The sequence below is a fragment of the Nannospalax galili genome, unplaced genomic scaffold (assembly GCF_000622305.1).
Source record: "Nannospalax galili isolate Female #2095 unplaced genomic scaffold, S.galili_v1.0 scaffold312, whole genome shotgun sequence".
NCBI lineage: Eukaryota > Metazoa > Chordata > Mammalia > Rodentia > Spalacidae > Nannospalax > Nannospalax galili.
Window position 1 is genome coordinate 1,327,952 of NW_008335967.1, and position 22,134 is coordinate 1,350,085.

The following is a 22,134-nucleotide window of genomic DNA, read 5'->3' on the forward strand; positions in this document are numbered from 1 at the left end:
GCATGTCACTAAAACATTTCCCATGATGTATGTACAAGAATGAAACGTGTTACAACTGTTTTCATGTAACAAACCATTTCACATGATTTAGAAAAAGAAATCTTTCATATGTGTTCAGAATTTATTTTCCATGTTTTGTCCTGTTTATAAACGTTTGCATGACCTACCTAGCATTGACTGGATGTGTTAAGCCATTAGAATACTGACTAATCAGAACAACTAACGCTGCCTGGGTTCCGTAGCCATTGTCACACTTTCCTGCATTTTCACATAACATTATTCACTAGAATTAGCAAAGCATCGCTCTTAATTTTGTCTGAAACCCATTCACTGTTTTCAGTAGAAATAGTTTTCAAAAGTAGATTGTTTAATTTTGTTGATTTAAATTGAAAAGAAAAAATTCCTTAAGGAAAGCGCAGCTCTCAAACATAGAGTCTACTGCTGAAATGAGAGACTCCTGATACAAGGTCTTAGTTATCTACTGGCAGAGTTTCTGCTGCCTTAATTTTTCATATTTGAACTATGAACATTACAGACTACAGCAGAATGTAACTCGTGTAACTCTTGCCTTTCTTACTTTTTAAAAAAATATACTCCCGCCAAAACCTATGGGCCTTGAGACCGTTCCCAAAGCGATTTAGAGGAATAAAGTCCCCAGATTTCTAAACCCTTAGAGAATTCAAGTAACACCTTTTCTGTTATTCAGGTTTTCTTCTCAGAAATGAGAAATGTATACATTACTTTTTCCCTTGGCTTTTGTGACTTTTGAGTGACTGAAAACAGTGAAGAGTTATAGAAACTTATGATATATTAACTTCTACTTCACATTTTCCCAAGGAACCTTCAGAAGATAAGGCCGCATTTTGAAAGGTTCATGTAAAAGAAGGTGGCCTGCATCCTAGCATCTTTGACTTAGATCCTCTTTATTTTGTCGCTGAAGAAGCTGACTACCATTTGTTTAACTCCACCATTTTCTTTTTCATTTTTGCCAGTGCTGAGGACCAAACCCAGGACCTTGCCCATTCTAGACAAATGCTCTACCGCAGGGCTACACCTCCAACCCTCTGCTATTTATCTTAATTCATGGCATATAATTTACCAGACTTCTGTCAGTAACTTTAGTTTTATTTTCTATAGTTTTCAGTTTAGGAATCTTGAGAGAGTATAGTCAGTACCTTCAGATACTGAGTATACACAGTATAGTTAGTATCTTCAAACTAAACCAATTTTAAAAACTACCATCTTGCCAGGCGTGGTGGCGCACGCCTTTAATCCCAGCACTTGGGAGGCAGAGGCAGGCAGATCTCTGTGAGTTCAAGGCCAGCCTGGTCTACATAGTGAGTTCCAGGACAGCTGGGGCTACAGGGAGACCCTGTCTCAAAAAAGACCAAAAAAAATGCTACCATCTCAAAACACATTTTTTTTAATTTCACTTGAACACTAGTCTTAAGGAACGTATAGCTTCATAAGCTGGCTTTTCTCTCTATGTTAACATTTTGAAAATTTACCATCCCACAGAAAATTCATAAAAACCTAACCCAAATTAAAGAAGTATAGAAAAGGGAAAACAGTCTTTGCCATGAGTTTGCTGATGCAACCAAAATTATTTCTTTTGCTACTACACTGAATGAGTGACAGCAATTTGTAAGGCAAGACTGTGTATGCATAACAACAAATTTCTTCATCAGTGTTAAGTGGTTTTGAAATGGGCTTAGAATTTTAGGCAGCTTTTTGACAGTGATTGTTTTCCTAGAAACACATACTCATAATTTTAATGCATATTGGTTTTCTTGTTTGCAGCTAAATCAAGTAAAGAGAGGCCACCAACATTCCTGACTCCAGAAGGCAACGCAAGCCACAAAGAGGAATTAAGAGGAAATGTGCTTTCACTAGAGTGTATTGCAGAGGGCTTGTGAGTTAACACTTTCTGTCCTCGTGCCCATTTCTTATCAAAATATAAAAGATTGGCGGATACTTATATCCTAGGAAGAGTCATTGTTTTATGCTACTAATTCCATCAAAGTCAAGAAAAATGTAATAGTTATTTCAGGCCAGAGCAAGTACCTTGGCCTGACCACAGCTTCTGCAGTCTTGAGTGGCATCCCAGGAACACACTATCTTCAGGTTTTGTTTCTGTTGCCCCTGACCTGGCCACTCAGAAATCCCAGTATTTTTCCTTAATCCAAGAACAAGCTACTTCAGGATGCACATGGAGGCCTCTGCTGGCCATGTTGGAGAATGATACTCTACTTGGCAGTCCTTCAAGCTGAAAACTAACAAAACTCCTCTTAAAGATCTGTCAAAAATCTATCTTTCCCAAAAGAAATTTTTAACTTCAAATTTTCATCGTTCTGTTTAATCTCCAACCCTCAGCTTGTTGAGAGAAAGACCACCCAGCCTCAAAAGTTATGCAGGTTGAGTGTCCCTTATCCAAAATGCTTGGGTCCAGAAGTGTTTGGGATTTCTGATTTTTGTGGATTTCAGAATAGCTACATAAATTTTTGCCAGTTGAGCATCAGCATGACACTCAAAAGTATGACATTTTAAAGTACTTAAGGTTTTCAAGTTAGAACTGTTCAACCTGCTGTATAAAATATGGTTGTAATTTGGACATTTCAAAACCCTCCCGAAAGAATTTTTAAAACTTGGAAAAGTTGTGAAACCAAGATTGGTTCTCTATCACTTATAAACTAGGAAGCATCAGACCAATAGCATCAATCTATCCCTAATTCTTAATAATTGCTCAACTGAGTAAGAGCCCTCCAAAACAACTGAAAACTTTGCTCAGTGTAAACTATAATATGCTTCTGTCTTTGTCCTCTCTCACTTCATCTGAAATGCAAGTCAGTCTAACTATAAAGAAACATCAGATGTTGTCAGATACCACACACAGTACTTCCATTTTTCAAAAATGATCTCACATCTTCTCCAGTTTTGTATGTTCACGGCATGCTTTAATTTTAGAAACTATTTCCTCAAGTTTATATGCTTAGTTATTTCTGTTCATCGAAACAAACCAAAGCCAGTGTTACAAAGTGTCATTAAATCCCCCTTGCATTTCTGCTGACAAATATTATGGTGTCCTGAGGGACTAAGTTGGCCTTTCTTTATCACTGTATTCCCAGTACACAGCTCAATATACAGTTCATAAACACACACACACACACACACACACACACACACACACACATTCCTGTTGAACAAATTTTTCATTTTACCTTCATGTAAACCTTCTAAAATCATTAGTTCAAGCCAAGAATTCATCCCTCATTAAGCCAGTTAGGAACACTGAGGCCCAAGGATCATGGTCAGACACAAATTTAAGGGTAGAACTGAGACTGAATACTTGAACAGTATTCTGACTTTTTGTCATCAAGCCATCTGTCTGTATTTTCATAATTTAAAAAGAAGCATAGTTAGCTGGGTGTGGTGGCCCGCACCTTTAATCTCAGCACTTGGGACGCAGAGGAAGGCAGATCTTTGTGAGTTTGAGGCCAGCCTGGTCTACATAGTGAGTTCCAGGACAGCTGGGGCTACAGAGAGACCCTGTCTCAAAAAGACAAAAAAAAAAGAAACATAGTTAAGTGAGAAATGGTAGAATATATTAAATTGACCTATCCTTACCAATTGGCATGATGATATTTTAAATTTTTCACTAACAATGAAGTGAAGAAAAGAATTGTAATTCTTCATTTAATTCACATCATCAGCATGTTATAAAACAGAAAGATTTATCAATTTGATATGGAAATGTGTATAGAAGTCCATGGGCACAGGTATATATGTGAGCTCTTTCACTGTTTAACTCTAACTGATAAATATTATAATTCAAAACAATAACTTCAATGGTAATTCCTTTGACTGGCATGGCATACTAGAAATCTCTAGGATTTCTTATCAATCACATTTTTTTTAATTTTATGTGTATGCATGTATTGCCTGCATGTAGGTATGTGCACCCATGTTGTGCAATACCCACAGACGACAGAAGAGGCTGTCGGATCCCCTGGAACTGGAGTTATGAACAGTTGTTAGCTGCCATGTGGGCGCTGGGATTCGAACCCGGGTCTTCTGCAAGAACAGCCAGTGTTCTTAACCACTGAGCAACCTCTCCAGCCCCCATCAATCACAATTTTGAAGAAAACCGTAGGTCCCTTCAGTAGAGTAACCCATGCTGGCCGTCCTGCATCATGGAAGTCAAAGTTTATGGTGTGCCAGAAAATATAGTTCTGATTGTTTGAAAATTGGAGCTTACTGTTTGAAGTGTAGGTTTTGAGCATTAGTTATAAAGGTGTGATGTTAATTAAAATATCTCTGTCATGATCTTTGCATAGATAATTTATTACAAACTTGCATGAAAATTCACTCTCTGAAGCAGTCACAGTAGACTTCTCTTTATGACATCCTTACTTATTTTTCCTCTCAGACCTACTCCAATTATTTACTGGATAAAAGAAGATGGAACACTTCCCATCAACCGGACATTTTATCGGAACTTTAAGAAAACGTTACAGATCATTCATGTTTCAGAAGAAGACTCTGGAAATTATCAGTGCATAGCAAAAAATGCATTAGGAGCCATCCATCATACCATTTCTGTTACCATTAAAGGTATATCTTTATCTCAGATGCATCCTGCTTGCTTTCATGAAGACCCTGAAACTTCAACTTAATATGCCTTTGATTTTTGCTCTTTTTTAAGTATACTTTTATATCCTCATTTATGGTGCCTTGAATCTTTTCTCATTTCTCTTATAAATGCATCCAGACCAGTTTTTAAAGCTGTTTCTTTAAATCTTCCTCACAGAAGAGTTACGATTAATAAATGTAGAAGAAATGGTGGAAAGAGAAAAATCTCCATTATAGTCCCACAGTGACGACTGCTGCAGGCAAGATCCACCAAGCAGTGTTAGGGTTGATGGGTGAAAAATCTTTAAGGATAAACAAGATATTTGCATAGTTTCAAAGTGTTTCTCTCCCCACAAATTAGTGACTAGGAGAGTTTTAATGTATGTCCACTAGTTAATACTCCTTCCTCAAGGAGATGGAGCTTGCTTCCTCTTTTGAGAGTGGTCTGTACTAGTGACTACCGCACAGAATGTGGAAGATTAGCAGCTTTACAGTGGGGGCACCTAACAGAAACTGCCTTAACCAAGTAATGAAGCTGAACATCACCAATAATCAGTCATTGTGATCTCGTCCTCCTTGGAGTGGTGTGATCAATAGGATCCATCACCCTGTAATAGTCTTCTTATAATAATCAGTCAAGTGATCTAGTGTCCTCCTTGGAGTGCTGTGATCAAGAGGATCCATTACCCTGTGATATTCTTCTTAGAACTCCTGACCTTGGGCTAGTCCTAAGAAATCAGACAAACTCACTGAAAGACATTCTACCAAAGCTGATTAATGTTCTTCAAGTATGTCAAAATTATGAAAGGAAAGGTAAGATTAAGAAACTTCCTGATTAAGGAGCCTTGATCAGTGGATGCAATGTGGTATGTAGGACAGGACAGTGCTCATTTATTTTGACAAGTGTACTCTGATTATATAAAATCTTGATACATGAGGAAGCTGAGCAAAAGGATATAGGAACAGTTATTCAACCTTTGCAACTTTTCAAAACTGAAAAGTTCTAAAATTGCTTCTTGATTTTATAGTTATATGTATTCTACATAGCTCAGAGCTTAAACTCAAGTGATTTACCTTTATTCTTTTTTCAAATATAAAGAATTATCTTAAGCATATGCTAACTTATTGTAAAATATGAGACTAACTCATAAAATACTTAGAATGTATTATTACAATAGTTCAGTATATTCTTTTTCTACAGTACTTCTTTGAATCACATTTTTGTCTGTTTTTCTTCCTTCAATAAAGCGGCTCCATTCTGGATCATGGCACCTCAAAATCTGGTGCTATCGCCAGGAGAGGATGGGACCCTCATCTGCAGAGCTAATGGCAATCCCAAACCCAGAATTGACTGGTTAACAAATGGAGTCCCAATAGAAAGTAAGTTTCTGCCATTGTCTCTAGTCTCAGATTCTTTTCAAAGCACTTCTTTATCTCAACAGTGAACAAACAGTGATGAAATAGTTCAGGTTAAGCAAGGAAGCTGCATTTGAGGTAAGCAGAGGCCCCAAATCACCTTTACAGTTTTTTATTATCTTTAGATACTTACTTTGTCTTTGAAGAATTTATGAAAAATAAATTACAAAAAGAATTTATCATAACAATAGATGGAAGTTAACAGTATTTCCCATATTTTACCTGAATCATGGGAGAAATGACAGGGTCAGAAATAAGCATCACTAAAAAGTTCAGGTGATCTTTCTTTGGAAGCATCACAGAGGTCAGTGGAGCTTGGCAGGGAGACTAGGGCTAGGTCAATGGTCATGACAGGAGAAACACAGCTATTTTACCTTAAGAGTTTTCAGTCCTGGGAAACAACCTTGATGTTCTTCCCCACCCCACCCCCGGGCCCCCAAGATCTCTAGCCTTCAGAGGTCACTGTCCTTCTGAAGTAGAGCACATTCCTTTGTCCTGATCCTGAGCAGGATGCTCAGCCTTTCCCACTTTTCCCTTCCTTAGTATTGTGAGGTCTTCCTCCAGAAGTACTTAGTGTCTTGGCTGTGTTTATCATTTTCTGCCCCCGTTCTGCTGTTCTACCCCCAGCTCATCCTCATTAGCCAGCTTCCCCAAACTGTCGCTGTGCTGCCCACAGTGGCCTATTAAAGTGAGACCTGTGACCGTTCCGTGAATCCTCTAAGGCATAGCAAAGATTTGTTTTACGAAACTTTGTTAGAGGATTGATGATGTTAGAAGGGAATTATAGCAAAGGAGAAAAAATAGAATGGAATTAGAACCACACCTCACTGTCTCTCCGCTCCTAAGCCATGGCCATGAGCAAAGAGCCTGCCACCTGCCCTCTTCCTCCATCCAACCTCCCCTACCTCCACTAAGAGACCTTTGGACAATTCCCACTTCTTGGAATCCAGATCTCCTCTTAGATGCAGAGAGAGAAAATTAGCTTCTGCTTCAAACCCAGAACCAGCCTGGGGCTCACTTCCCAGTCACTACCACAATTGGATGCAAAGGTTTCTTTACTCATAATAAAGACACCTTCATACTTGATAGATAGAGATGGCAGAGAATAACCTGGCTCCTGATTGGCTCTAACTCAAAAACAAATATCAGTTCTACTTCCACATAACTGAAAGCTCCATTGACCTGGTTTCCCAAAACTGACTCTTCCCCTGAGACAAAGCAGGACATGGCCGGTAGATGTGGTACTAGATGACAACTTGTTCCTTTTCACCAGGCATGACAGCCACAGGTTTAGAATACATCTACCCTGGGCCATGACTGTGTGTTGGAATATTTATTGGGTGTTTGCTTGTGCACAGAAGTAATCAAGTACTTGGAAGTAGACAGCCTGTGTTTACTGTAAAAGAAAATATGTTCCTGGAAGAAAACTGATTCTAACGAGACCAGTAATTGGTGCTGGCATTTCTACTCCAGTTGTAACTATGATCAGACCAGGAAAAGCTGCAGATCCTACCTTACAGTTATATACCAACAAGCTGCCACCACCCTCAGGGGACTGTGAGTGACAACTGAGAGAAAAGGTGAAAAGAAGCCCCGAACTAAAAGATATTTTTCAGTACAATCATGCATTTCTTAGGAACGCACATTAAATAACAATAGTCATATCGTGAACTCAGCACTTTTGCACCAGAGAAATTTTTCCCAGCTCAGAGGTTCTTTGTAATTTATGGAAGGTTAAGTGTGCTCCTGAGATTTAGACTCAGCAAAAACAGACAAGTGGGAGGGAATATCCATTTAGCCACTCAGCAGGAAAAATGGGAGAGCCAGGGAGTGTTGAAGAGATAAACCCTTGATCTTGGCAATCAGAATCCAATCCTAAGCAAGGAAAATTGAGATGTGTGTGGGAAATTAAATAATGAAGCTGATCTTTCCTCCTGATCTGTTTATCATCCTTCCAAATTGGCTGTCTTACTCTGTTTCTGCAGCTATAACAAAGTACCTCAAGCTGAATAATTTATAAACAACAGAAATACTTTGCTCACAATTCTGGAGGTTGGAAGGTCCAGGATGAAGGTGCCCACAGAATTGATTGCTGGGGCCGGCCCCTTCCTCATAGAGCCTGCCTTATGTGTGCGCTCAAGAGTGGAAGGGAAGTCTTTTAATTAAAAGGCACTGACCCCATTTGTGAAAGAAGAGGTCATATGACCTAATCACCTGCCAAAGGCCTCAACCCTTAATACAACCACAACCATATTGAGGCTTGGGGTTCAACATATGACACAAATCTTTAAACCATAGCACCAGCGTAGGTAGCACCTAGAAGAGTTTAGGGTTTTGTTTTTTTTTTAATTTTGTTTTGGGGTTTTTTTGTTTGTTTGTTTTTTGGTCTTTTTGAGACTGGGTCTCCCTGTAGCCCCAGCTGTCCTGGACTCACTGTGTAGACCAGGCTACCCTTGAACTCAGAGAGATCCACCTGCCTCTGCCTCCCCACCAAGGCATGCACCCCCCACACCTGGCTCTATTGATAGTTGTACTAAGAACTTTCAATATGCATTCATATATATTCCTCTTTAAGATGAAATTTGAAGGTAAAGATATCTGGGAAATGAGGGCAGCTACCTCAGGGAACTAAGTTGGTCTCTCCTCCTGTAACCCCAGATCATTTAGTTCAGTCCAGAATGGAAAGACTTAGGACAAAGTCTTTTGAATCAGATTCTAAATAAGTTCATTTTTCCATCCCCAAAGTATTAAATTCCCTTGGAAAAGAAAGAGGCCAAACAGATATGATGGAAATTCCACAGTTCCTACAGATTCAGGGTACCCCAACCTCAGGAGTTTGCAGCTTGTAGCAGTCACTCTGGTAGGCATGCAGGGGGAGGAATTGTGCACAGCAGGGAAGCACAGCCCACCAGACTGCCCTGGGGAGCTGGGAGCAGCTGTCTCTCTCCAGCAAGAAGGTATGGAGCTTTTCCAAGGGTGTCTAAACTGGAGGTGCAGGGACTGCTGTATGAACATCTCATAACTGAGGAGGATCGAATGATGGGGACTCTGCATGGCTCCCTGCTGTGCCCTACCCCTGACAGTCAACAGCTGGCCCATGGATAGCTTCTATTGAGTGTCTTCTTGAGTGAACACTAAGTCTTAAGAGTCTAAGTTCAAAGACATTATGCTCCACTGTGTTGACTTCCCCTAATCCAAAATAAGGACTAAGTGAGGAAGTAAAGTGCTCAAACAAGTCAGTCAGTAGAGGTTTGAGGAGGGAGGAAGTAGGTACTTCTCTCCCTTCCACCCAGATCCACAGATGATCATGAACTCAGAGAACCCTAAACAGAATTGCCTTTGAAGTTTGGGGACTGTTCTGAAAACAGGCTAGTGCTTGTCTCTTATCTTTAATCTGCTGAGTTGTGCACCCCACAGATGCATTCGGCATCCATGGAAAATAGCAAAGAGATGTCAGGGCACAAAGGTAGGGCCAAGAGCAAGCTCTACTACAGTATAGTGGTGCTGAATGAACCCTGAGGATTACTAACATTCACTAGAACTTGGCAAGGGGCCCAAGCTGGCAGCACTCCCCCCCCTCCCAAGAGACTACGGAAACTGTAGATGAACCAGCTGCTGGGAAGAGGGGTCGGGGAACAGCTGTGTCTCTGCAGTACCATTGTTCAGGGAATCGAGCAGCAGCCCTGCCAGGTGCCTGAGGTTTGTCCCCTGTGCCACCCAGCAGAGACACAGTCAGGAGCTCTCACTGCCAGACACACAGCTTTGGTTCTGGGTTTGTGGGCAATTGTCCAAGGACACTGACTGCCCCATCAGCTTCATTCTGCAGATGGAGGAGGATCAAAGTAAGGGAGGAGCAAGACTGGCTTCTGCCAGCAAAACATGATGTTGATTTTGAGCATGCATTTCAGACCTGGAATCTACTATTTTGCAAAACTGGAAGAATTAGTTCTAAAATCACCTGGGTTTGTATCTCACGGGCTTCTGCAGATGTGTATCATTCGGGTTACCCACGTTACTTAAAACTTTCCTTGGCACAAACTAATTAGTAAATTAAATATAGAATTTGTCCCCAAAACACCACGGATATTTTTTAAACAGTCTACAGAGAAGTCAGAAGTAGCAGCTGTAAGAGCTGGTGCTGAAGGAGAACTTAATGTGTGGCTGGGTCTGGCGGTCTGAGAGGTGTGAAGGTGGAACCCAGGGCCAGACAGAGAAGCAACTGTAACAGGCAGTCTGGAGAAGAGTATTTTCCTGCTCTCCTTAGGAAATCACCTTTCAGGACTGAGTCAACCTTCAGGGCATATCCCCATGTACCTCCTTCTGGCCTTTGAGCCTGTGCCATCCTGGTAGCAGTCCCCAAAGCCAAGACCGTGGACAACGCAGTCCCTGTCTCTGTCCGGGCATGCAGTGGGAGAATCCAGTGCTTGGAGATCTTTAATTGTCCCTCATGTGTGCTGTGTTGGGCTCAGTTCCTCCTACATACAACAAAAAGCCATAACCTTTGTTTGTCAAAAGGCCCTTTCCTCTCAGATCTGAGGAAAAGAACACAATTAACAAGGAAGGGCCTATCTCTTCCTGATAGGTTTGCACATTTTACTCACATTGAAGGGAAAGGCAAAGTCAGAAACACATGAAAACACCAGAGGACTGGAGGTTTAAACCAGGATATTCCCAAGAGTCCATCAAAACCTCTTCCTTCTCCCTATCTCAAAGGTAAGGAGCTCTGTTGGCAACCCCTGTTAGGGGATGAAATAAACAGATGAGATGGAAAATTCACTTCTTCACCCAAATGTTGGTTCTACAGTATGCCAAATTTTTCTATTCCAATAAATATTTATAAAAATTGACCAAACAGAAAACCTGAGCATTAATTTCATTTAAGCAAACTATTAAGTGCGCCTGTCTATAATTTTTATATCAAAAATGCATATAAATACTATTTGGTTAACCTATTTCATAGAGTTCTTAAGTAAAATATGATTGATACAAAAACATTTTAAAAATTAATAGTGCTTTGTACTTACAAATAGCATTTATTAATAATGGCATTTATTATTATTTTCATTATCCAAATACTGGAAACATTTATAGTTTTAGCCATCTCTGTCAGGAGAGTTCAGTTTTTTAAGTGTTTTTTGAAGGCTCTCACCCCTCTTCTGGACCTTACCCTTCTGGGGATGAGGATCGTAGGTGGGATTCTACACTTTTAAATTTCTTTTTTCTGGTGTTCATTCACAGCAAATGAAATCAGTTGTTCCTACCATTAATTATTATTCCTTTAGATAGTGAATTTGTAAGCTGGCGAGTTATAACCACCCAGTAGCCAGCACGCAGCATCCAAAGGCTTCCAGTCGCTCTGTACAAGTGATTTCATTCTGTGTCCAGCTGCCAACTGAGCCACCATATGTCACTACAGTTCCTGGGCTTGTTTCCCTCTCTTTAAGTATATAAGAAAAACATAACCCAGACCTCCACAGAGACAGATCTGTTTACTCACTACCCACACCTAGAGTACAAGTTTGTTTTATTCTAAATGTCTTGCCAAAAAGACATATCTGAAGACTGCTCCATTTAGCACAAATGAGGCAGACACAACACTTTTCAGATAAAGAGTATCTTTCCTAAGAGTTGATAAGAAAGAAAAGTGCAACTTAAAACTATAAGAATCCTTTGCAGTTGGTGAATCTCCATTTGTGGAAACCACCCTAGCTTTGTCAATTATGCTCTGTCTTCTATGGTCCTCGTAATGTAACTTTTATTAGTATTATTATTGTGATACAACGGGGGGCGGGGGCTGGAGAAAAGGAGAAGGGAAGAGAGCATAAAATTGACTATCTTAGAGCTGGGGATATAGCTCAGTGGTTGAGTGCTTGCCTCACATGTTCAAGACCCTTGATTCACGCTCCAGTGCTACAAAGGGAAAAATGTTCCATCTTAACCACTTTTAAATGTACAGTAGAATAATATTGAATCTATTTGCCTTGCTGTGCAACAGATCAATCTCTAGACTATTTACATCTTACAAAAACTGAATTCTATACCAGTAAACAACACATGGTGGTAGACAGCACACGGTGGTGTGATTTTAAGAGTTCTATATATTCAGGAATGTGAGGCGCTCTCTTCCCACAATCTGCTACCCATGCTGAGAGATCAGAGACAGTGCTCTGCCTGTGCTTTATATCTAGCACTGTTCTCCATTGCCTTGCACATCCTCAGAGGTACAGTCAGGGTGGGTATATGGTTGGCACCAAAAGCTCCCCAATAGTCCTAACACTGAGTGTCTAGGTGCTAGGTCCACAGCACACTTTGCTGAGGTGGCAAATGAACGTCCCTGAGAGTGTGCCATTCAGAAAGCCCCGATGATACGAGGCTTGGGATAAAGAACACTGGCTACCCAGTGTGCACCTCACTCTCAGATCCATGACTGCTGCTATCGCTATCATTCACTTCCTGGGCCAATCTAACATCTGTCTTTTGTTTATTGATAAAACCTTATACCCTGTTGAAGGAATTATGACTCCTATTTGTCTTCTCATAAGAAGAACAGATCCCTTAAGGCACTTTGGAAATTTTAAATCAGAAACAGCAGATGTGAGCTAAAGAACCAAGAAACGTATTGACCCACTCCATCACTAGCTGAACAAATGATGAGTATCTAAGATGATCTCATGCTTTAGCCATTGGTTGTAACCAGAATGTGAAATGATTACTTTAGTAAGAATACCTATCATGCCTTGTCAGAAATGGAGACATTAATCACTGCACAACAACTAGCTCCTAAATTTGAGTTTTAATGATCCTTGGTAGTTAGGAACTTGTGCTCTGCTTCAGTTTTTGATGCACTATTAGAATAGTCTCATCTTAAACACCTACAAGACTTTTAGGCTATACATGTCATATTTAGAATGTACAGTAGGCAAAATAATGGCTCACAAAAATGTCCAAATCCTAATCCTTAGATCATGTTGCTTTACATGGCAAAGAGAACTTTGTCCATGTGGTTAAGAACTTTTAAGATTTGGAGATTATTCTGAACTGTCTGGGTTGGGTCCAGTTTAATCACTCAAGCTCTCAAAGGTGTTATACCTTTCTGTGACTCTGAAGAAGGATCAGAAAGATGTTGTTGATGGTTTTGATAGTGATGGGAAAAGAAAACAGGGGCTAAGGAATGTAGGGAACCTCAGGAAGAAGCACCGTTCTGCTAGGACTTTGACTTTAGCTTAGCAAAACCCTTGTTAGGCTTCCAACCTGTGGAACCCAACAGTCGTGAACTTTGTCTTGTTTCAAGACACAGGATTTGTGATAAACTGTAGTAGTAGAAAACTGCAGGGATGAGTGAGCACAATACTGTGGATATATGTAAGAATGAGTAACTATAGTTTGCTTTATTTTTATTGAAGTGAGTTAGTAAGCCAGAGACGAACCAGGCATTTTTTTTTTTATTTCAAAGTGATAATGGAGTCTCAATACAGTCATTAATGTTGCTGGGCGTTGTAACGCACGCCTTTGATCCCAGCATTCGGGAGGCAGAAGCAGGCGTATCTCTGTGAGTTAGAAGCCAGTCTGGTCTACATAGCGAGTTCCAGGCCAGCTGGGGCTATAAAGAGACCCTGTCTCAAAAAGACAAAAAAGAAAATGTCTTTGATGCACTTCCTTTTCTGATCACCAAAGAATTGTGTTTAGAACGGAACCAAAGTCCTCCCATAGTTGCCCAGTGTGGTTTCAGAGGAAATGGAGCTATTCACTTTGGATTTTCATCAGCTTGCGGAGACAGTGTACTCTTAAAAAAAGGGTAAGGTCATGGTCTAGGGTTTAGCATTGAGAAAAAGGAATTCATGTATAACAGCATAGCACTTTGAAATTGTTTGGCTTGCTTTGGGCTAAATCCTCACATATTATATTACCCAACCAGTTTTATCCTACTTCAGTTTGGATCAGTCCTGGTCTTAACATTTTTTAAGTACTTGAGGGATTTAGCTGAAAAAGGTTGTCTTTAAGAAAAATTTTACACAATTGATTTCTTCTTTAACCTCAGGATTTTGCAAAGCAGGAAAGCAGATATTTTCACAATCATGACTAGCCCTTTATTTATTCTACTTATTTACCCACCTATTTGTTTCAAAATGAGGTTCTTAAGAGGGAAAGGTTTGAACAAACCAGTGTATTTCTGTTATTTTTTGATGAGCTTTTACTCTTTTCTTTTGATAATATACATCCTCCTTATAAATAGCCAGCTTATTTATGAGCCAATATTCTTCTTGAATTTATAATTTTTACATGAACTTGTAATTATGCTTCTTCTCTGCATCTCTCAAAGTACTATTCATTGTTACCAAATTCTTCCACTTAAGACTTAATGAACGTTATGCACATCACATATATATGCTCATATGTGACAACTAAATTCTGAGGACCAAAAACAGATGCTTTCTGCCTGGATCCTGTTTTTACCTCTGCATATACTAGATTGGTCTGCATTTCGGTCTCACTGTTATAATATGGATCTCAAGATTTATAGTTTAATATATCTTTTAAGCCGAAAGAAACATATGCTTTCTATTTTTATACCCAAACAGTTGCTTCTGATGACCCCAGCAGAAAGATAGATGGAGACACCATTATTTTTTCAAATGTTCAAGAAAGATCAAGTGCAGTTTATCAGTGCAATGCTTCTAATGAATATGGATACTTACTAGCAAATGCATTCGTAAATGTACTCGGTAAGCTCTTCCTTTATTAAACACATGGAAAGTTAAATTAATGCCTGCTGTCACTTCCTATTCATTCAGCAAAAATACATCGAGTATTTGCAATGCATAGTATTTAAGATATAAAGAATATACAAAGGTAGATAAGATAGAAGTCGTGCCTTCAGGGATATTATTGTGGAACTTAATGTTCTTTCATAAAAGTTTTTATATAACTGATTCTTCACTGCAGATATAATCAAATAGGCCATTAGACTGTCAAACCCTTCAAAAGGAAAGTAGTGTTTATTTTCCTTAGTAACTGAATATTACTCTTCTATCCTTACAAATTGACAAGTTAAATAACAACTTCATGATTCTTTCATTAAAAAATAAATCGTTAATCATAACGCTTGTCCCTTATCTAAGTCACTAATATACGTTACTTAATTTATAAAAATATGTTCTGAAACAATGACATACTTGAGCATATTCTGAAATAGTTGATTTATATGAACACCACATTTCTGATATTGGGTAAAACTACCAAAACACTACATTTGTTAAATTTTATGGAAGAACTGTTCTTGTGGTAGCAGAAATTATACTTGGATACTTTCTTCGATACTTCCATGTCCCCCAAACAAAAGTACCATAAGGAAATCAACAGAGATTTGGTGTTTTCCTTCATATGTGAGACAAAAGCTATTAATCCCTTAAAAAGCTAAGTACTTCATGTATTGGCAGATCTGGAGGCAGCAGTTTTGACTTCTAAGTTTCTTCCTCATGCTTTGCTTCTATTCAGCTATATAAGTAGTTTCAATACAGTATTTATTGGAGTCTGACTGTTTTATTTAACATAGTGTTTTCCAGATTCATCAGTGTTACAAATTAGAGGATCTGCCCCTCCTTTCTTCCCTCCCTCCCCCCCCCCTTTGTGTGTATAGCTGTAAGTGTATGTCACCTGAATGCAGGAACCCATAGAGGCCAGAAGAGGGTGTCAGATCCCCTGGAGCTGGAGTTAAGGCAGTTGAGAGCTGCCTGATATAGGTGCAGGGAACTGAGCTCAGGCCCTCTAGAAGAGCAGCAAGTCATCTAGATGAGCAACTGAGCCATCTCTCCAACCCCAGATCCCCTTCTTTTTTAATGCTAAAAACAACATTTGTATATCTAACTAGTAATATTCATTCTAACAGGTAGCCAGTGCTACATGGCTCTGGTTGAAGTTTGTGTTTTTCTGATGATTAGTGAGAGCAAGCATTTTTTTTTTTTTTTCACATACCTGTTGGCCATTTGTGTGTCTTCTTTTGAGAAGTGTGTATTTGGGTCCTTTGCTCATTTTAAAAAGCAATTTGTGCCAGGCATGGTGGCGCATGCCTTTAGTCCCAGCACTTGGGAGGCAGAGGCAGGTGGATCTCTGTGAGTTCAAGGCCAGCCTGGTCTACATAGTGAGTTCCAGGGCAGCTGGGGCTACAGGGAGACCCTGTCTCAAAAAGACCAAAAAAAAAAAAAAAAAGCAATTTGTTTTCTGGTACTGTTGAGTCATTTGAGTTTCTTACATATTTTGTATATTAGTCCCTTATTGGATGTATGGTGTCCTAGTTACTTTCTATTGCTGTAATTTAAAAAACAAACAAACAAACAAACAACAACAACAAAAAAAAAAAAAAAACCCACTAACCAAAACCAACTTGGAGCGGAAAGGGTTTATTTTATCTTACATCTCCCAGGTCACTGTTCATCACTGAAAGAAGTTAGGGCAGGAACTCAAGGCAGGAACCTGGAGCACAGACCATGGAGGAATGCTGCTTACTGGCTTGCTCCCTGACCCATGCTCAGCCTGCTTTCTTATAACACAGGCTCACCTGTCAAGGGGCGGGTGGCACTTCTCACAGTGGGTTGGGGCTCTCCCGCATCACTCAGGAATCAAGAAAATGGCCCACAGACATGGCCACAGGTCAATCCAGTGGAGGAAATTCCTCCGTTGAGATTCCCTCTACTCAGTTGTGTCAAGTTGACAGCTGAAGTATCCAGCACCTATGGTGAGGAAGTATCTTCCTCTACTCTGTACTTTGTCTCTTCACTCTTTTGTCTCCTTGGCTCTAAGAAGTTTCGAGTCCCTTCTGTTTTTCAGACACCACACTTCTCACTCTGCTTCTCTCTGCCAGCTTCCATGTCCCCCAGCACGCCCACCCACGGTGCTGGTGATGGGTTAGTCATTCAGCAGAAATACACTGGGCCATTATTTTCATGCCAGACATTCAGCTGAGGATAAAAGGATAGAAGTTGCATTCCTTGGCTACAGGATACTTAAGAGTATCATTAGAGCTGCAGACAAGTGAATCAATAATTAAACATCATAGGCAACACAGATAAGTAAATCAGTAATTAAAAATTAAATAATGCCTGAGTAACGTGTTGAGTCTGAGGAAGGGTTTCTTCTACCTTGAGTGAAGTGTTAGCACAGATAAGGGAAGAAACGTGTTGGTTGTGCTTTACCATAAACTTCAATGATATTAAAACAGGACTAGTAAATGCACTGTCAGCCTAAATGTGTCCAGTATTTACTGTACCTTTAAAAACATGTTTTAGCGGAACCACCTCGAATTCTCACATCTGCAAACACGCTGTACCAGGTCATTGCAAACAGACCTGCTTTGTTAGACTGTGCCTTCTTCGGGTCTCCTCTGCCCACCATTGAGTGGTAAGTAATGGTTTTATTGATCTTTTAATACTCTCTGAACATTTCTGGCTTTAGTCAAGAAACAGACAGGAGAAATGCAAATACACAATCCATCATACTATAAGTTATTGAATTCACTTACTCATTCACAAATATTTATTAACTACCCACTCTGTGCTAAGTTCTTTCAGGTGTATATTTCCAGAATATTCTGTCAATTACAAACCTGTTGATATTTAAAATTTAAAGTGCTATATTTTACAATACCCTGAACATCACATGGGGCTTTGTGAATAGTGTCTGAGGGACTGGTTGAGAAACATAGTCATGATAATAAAATATCATGAGGGCTACAGAAGAGTGTAAACTCAGAATTATTGTCATCAGTGTTTCCTCCTTTGCCCAGCCAAGCTTTCCATACCCTGCCACCTTCTCAGACCATCCGCTTTCACACACCAGTTCTCTAACGGCTGGGAGTTTGCATGTAGAAGATCTGGAAGAGAAAGGGGGAGGATGGGCAGCTTCTCAGAATAGTGAGGAACTATTGGAGCAGTTGTTTATTGATTATCAGCTACTGAGATGAGAGTGTCAGCAGATTTGGATTAAAGGGAAGTCTCCCCAGGCTGACCTTAGCCACAGACAAGAGAAACATGGACACCTGCAGGTTTCCTGGTAATGGCGATGGTGATGAGATCAACACTGTTATCTTAGGTTGACAGGTTGACAGCACTCTGCCCTTTTCATCTGTCTCCGCTTCTCCCAGTTGATGTGTCTTTTCTTTTCATCCCCTGAACACCTACTAGTCGTGCCTTCAAAAGTAAAATTCTTAGAATCTTGAATCAAAATTTCTTTAAAATTGCATAGTTACAAATACATTACAGTTGTCAGAAAAATGTAATCAAAAGATAATCTAATTTTTTCTATTTTATCACCTATTTAGGATAAAATAGGTTATGTGTTTAATTTAATTATGTATCTCTCATAAAAATTCAAAAAAGTATTATATTTTATTGTTCTAATTCTGAAAACACCATTTATTGTTGATTTCTCCAGAGTTATGTGCTTTCTTCACATTTTCCTCTGACATATCAGAAAAAGTTTTCAAACTCTCAGATTTTGGACAATGTCCTTTGTTTTATAACTTGAGCATTGAAGTCTCAACAGATGTTTTTCATCCCCACTTTACAAATAAGCAGATAGGATGTTTATCATTATTCCAAATGCCTTCAAACTTGACACTTGACTGTAGCCTGTGGTTTTGTCATTTTTGAACACAGCATTTTGTTTCTGACGATGTAGGTTTTTTTTTTTTTTTTAATTCTTGCTGTGGTAACTTTTACAATGAAGGTTTAAAGGAACTAAAGGAAGTGCTCTTCATGAAGACATTTATGTTTTACATGAAAATGGAACTTTGGAAATTCCTGTAGCCCAGAAGGATAGTACAGGAACTTACACATGTGTTGCAAGGAATAAATTAGGAATGGCAAAGAACGAAGTTCACTTAGAAATCAAAGGTAAGACAGAGGGGATGGACTTTTTTCAAGCATTATGTGACACTGAACAAATTCTCCAGCTTTGCCAGATGAGTAACAATAACTTTGAATTTTAGATCCAACCAGGATCATTAAACAGCCTGAAAATGCAGTTGTGCAGAGAGGAAGCCAGGTGTCCTTTGAGTGCAAGGTAAAACACGATCACAGCTTAATCCCCAGTGTCCTGTGGCTGAAGGACGACGGTGAGCTGCCCAGTGACGAAAGGTATCTCAAGACGATTTCTTTCCTCTTTTCCTTCTTCCATACATTTCTCTTGAGTCAAAGGGTTCCTATATGGTGACTCAGTGTGTTCAGCTTCTGAAGTAAGTTATCTGCAAAATAGATAAGCATTTTCTTCCTACTGTAAAATACTCAGACCTATAAAGGTATCGAGTGTTTGAAATCAGAGCCTGAGAATGTTGATTTATCTTTGTGTGTTGGTCTCCTGTGTAATTGGGATGAGAAAAACCCTTCAGGTTTCGGGCAACATCCATTGTTTTATAACTTGAACAGTGAAGCTGCAACAGATGTTTTCATCTTCATTCTACAAATAAGCAGACATCCGATCTCTGTAATCATTAGAGTGCACCAGAATCCTTGCCAGGATTCTAAAATATACTAGGTTTGAATTTGAACCTTTAATTTCCTTTTTAATTTTGACATAAAATGTGGAAAGGAAAAACAAAATCAAGTAAAGCATTTAAAAGGACATGTTCAATCCGTTAGCTTGGAAGAGAAGAAGACGTGGAATTTTCCACTGAGAACTTCAATTGACATATTAAACCTAAAGATAGCTGAATGGTAATTTTAGCCACCACACTGACTACAAATGATGCCCCTGTTAGGAGTGCTGTGTTCTAATGGACATGGCTTCTGTGGATTGCTTGTAGCCGACCTAATCCTGGGGTGCCTATGTGGTCCCCCTGTTGCTTGTTAATGAGCCCAAAGAATGTTCTGGTCTTTCCCGCCCATGGCCCAGAGATTCCATCCAGGCCATGACTTCAACTGGTCTATTTTATATGTGAAATCTGAATTGATAAGAGTGGAGATGAGTGAATCTCAGGGGGCTGGGAAACCTAGAGGGAAAAGTGATGCCCCAGAAATCCTATAAGAAATGCACATAGAGTGTCTGAACGTTAATGCATTTGTATACCTGGGAGCTGCTTGGCAGAGAATGCAGTGCAGAAGAGACTTCCCTTAGAGTGACAAGCATGCCATACAGCACTCATCAAAAAAAGCTTCTTTAACAACAGATGGAGGCTACTGCAGAATTGCACATCTGGTCAGCCACAGAGAACATACACCTGGGAGAGGCCTAGTACTAGGTGACACATCTGCAGTCAAATCTCTACAACTAAGGCTCATGGAACATATCAGAATAAGGGGTAGAGAGAGGGCTAATGCACCCCTCAACTCTCACCAGTGAAGCTTCCATGTACATCAGAGTGCGATGCACACAGAAGGCCACAACTGGCCAAGTTTTAGAGAATAAGACACTGTAGAGTATAGGATGGGACTCCTATATGGAACCTCACCCACCCAGAGCTCAGGAACCATTGTGGAGAAGCAGAAAGATTATAAGAGCCAGGGCTAGTTCATGAACATAGGGAGGTGGAGGCCTCCAGGCCATTGGAGGCTTGCTCATGTGAGCCTGTGGTAGTGGTGGTGTCAAGCATGCGACCCATGTCAGCTCAATTAAACAAGGGCCCAAAGGGGAGGTGAGAAATAGGTGGCAGGCCAGCACTAGATTGAGAACTATTTGAGACTGATTGCTCCCAGGTAAGGGAGAGTATGACTTACATACGACCACTGGATGAGCTGACTAGACTCCAGTGAACGCATTTACACTGAAGGACATTTTGGTACAAACACCTGAATGAATAGGACTCAGCATGTATGGCAGAGTGCATAGGGTTCAGTGGGGGGATAGTGGGAGGCATGGATGGGGTAGGGAGTCTGGATTTGAGTGGGAAATTATGAAATTTTAAAAGCTCAATTAAAAAGAGAAGGAAATATGAAGAAATGATCAAGGTTTATTGAGACAAAAGCGTAACTCTCACTTCAAAGGGGACAAGAGAGTTTATTCTGAAGCCAAATGTGAGGGTGACTGTGGCCCAGGAACACAGATTTAGGTCACCCCAAATTTCATACTCCAGTGTGGTAACGTTTTTATGAAGTCTTTATAGTAACAGAACAAAGAAAGATATATGTCAAGACATGTTTCTGATGTATTTGTGGAGACGTCAAAGAGGCAGAGAGTTGGGTTATAGCAAAGCAGGGAGAATTCTGCTGTAGGCCTTAGATGCTATCTGTGAGACTTCTTATTCCTTCTCTTGGTGAAAGCTGGGGTCTGCTAATACATTATAAAAGTTTTTATCTATTAGTCACAGGATGTTATGTAAGACACAGATATGGGCAAGGAATGGCTGTTTAGGGGGCTAAAGGTAACCCAAGACAAATTGCAGTTAGGCTCTGGACCTGCAGTGTTCTAAACTCTCCACAATCATTGAAGTGCTAATCAGTTAACCAGCCTTGCATGAGGTACAGTAGACGATGAACTGGGAATTTTAGTTCACAGGTTAAATCAGCTGAGCTTTGACTTGACTTGGGATGAAAGCTTATCGATCTAATTAAAATCATACAAATTCCTACATGCACTGACTTTTGACTCACTAAGAAGCTTTTTGTGTACACAGGTAATCACTAAAAAACTTAGTGGAAATTGCTGATCTAGTGATTTCTATATATTACATTTATTTTTTCTTGTGAGACTTTATACATGTGGGAAAAAAATTGCACAAAATTTCTGCAGCAAATAGTAACTTATTTTTTTAAATGCACTTTGATAGAAATTGAGCTGAGCAAATTGTTTTTCAGATGTTTCTTAGCAGAAGTCTTAGTAAAACACTAGTAGGGGTAACTGGCACTGCCCCCTCCCTCACCTTGGGATACTTGTATATATTTATGAGATACCTTGTGATATTTGTCTGAGGGCAGGGGTATGGGGAGGGTCAGACTTGCAGAAGCTGCTAATACTCCATAAGCCTAATTGAAAAACCATTCATTATACTAATCCCTCCTAACCCAAAATTTTAATCGATTCTAATTGTTTTCTGGGTTTAATCATTATTAAAGCAATATATAGAGTTTCATGCTAATTTGCTGCAATGTTTATCAGTTTTTT

At 39.7% G+C, this 22,134-nt stretch overlaps 1 protein-coding gene across 25 annotated transcripts in view; it reads left to right on the top strand.

The window, feature by feature from the left end:
- Nrcam (neuronal cell adhesion molecule) overlaps positions 1-22,134 on the top strand; it is a 320,521-nt gene that overhangs the window by 260,717 nt on the left and 37,670 nt on the right. For all 25 annotated transcript variants that reach the window (XR_607185.2, XM_017797532.2, XM_017797533.1 and 22 more), the window contains 7 exons: positions 1,801-1,912; positions 4,427-4,611; positions 5,878-6,009; positions 14,625-14,768; positions 17,328-17,439; positions 18,766-18,932; positions 19,028-19,175. Coding sequence is in view for 24 of the 25 variants with exons in the window: in XM_017797532.2 (XP_017653021.1) it covers positions 1,801-1,912; positions 4,427-4,611; positions 5,878-6,009; positions 14,625-14,768; positions 17,328-17,439; positions 18,766-18,932; positions 19,028-19,175 (1,000 nt within the window). In the remaining variant the exon portion in view is untranslated. The remainder of the gene's footprint in view (positions 1-1,800; positions 1,913-4,426; positions 4,612-5,877; positions 6,010-14,624; positions 14,769-17,327; positions 17,440-18,765; positions 18,933-19,027; positions 19,176-22,134) is intronic.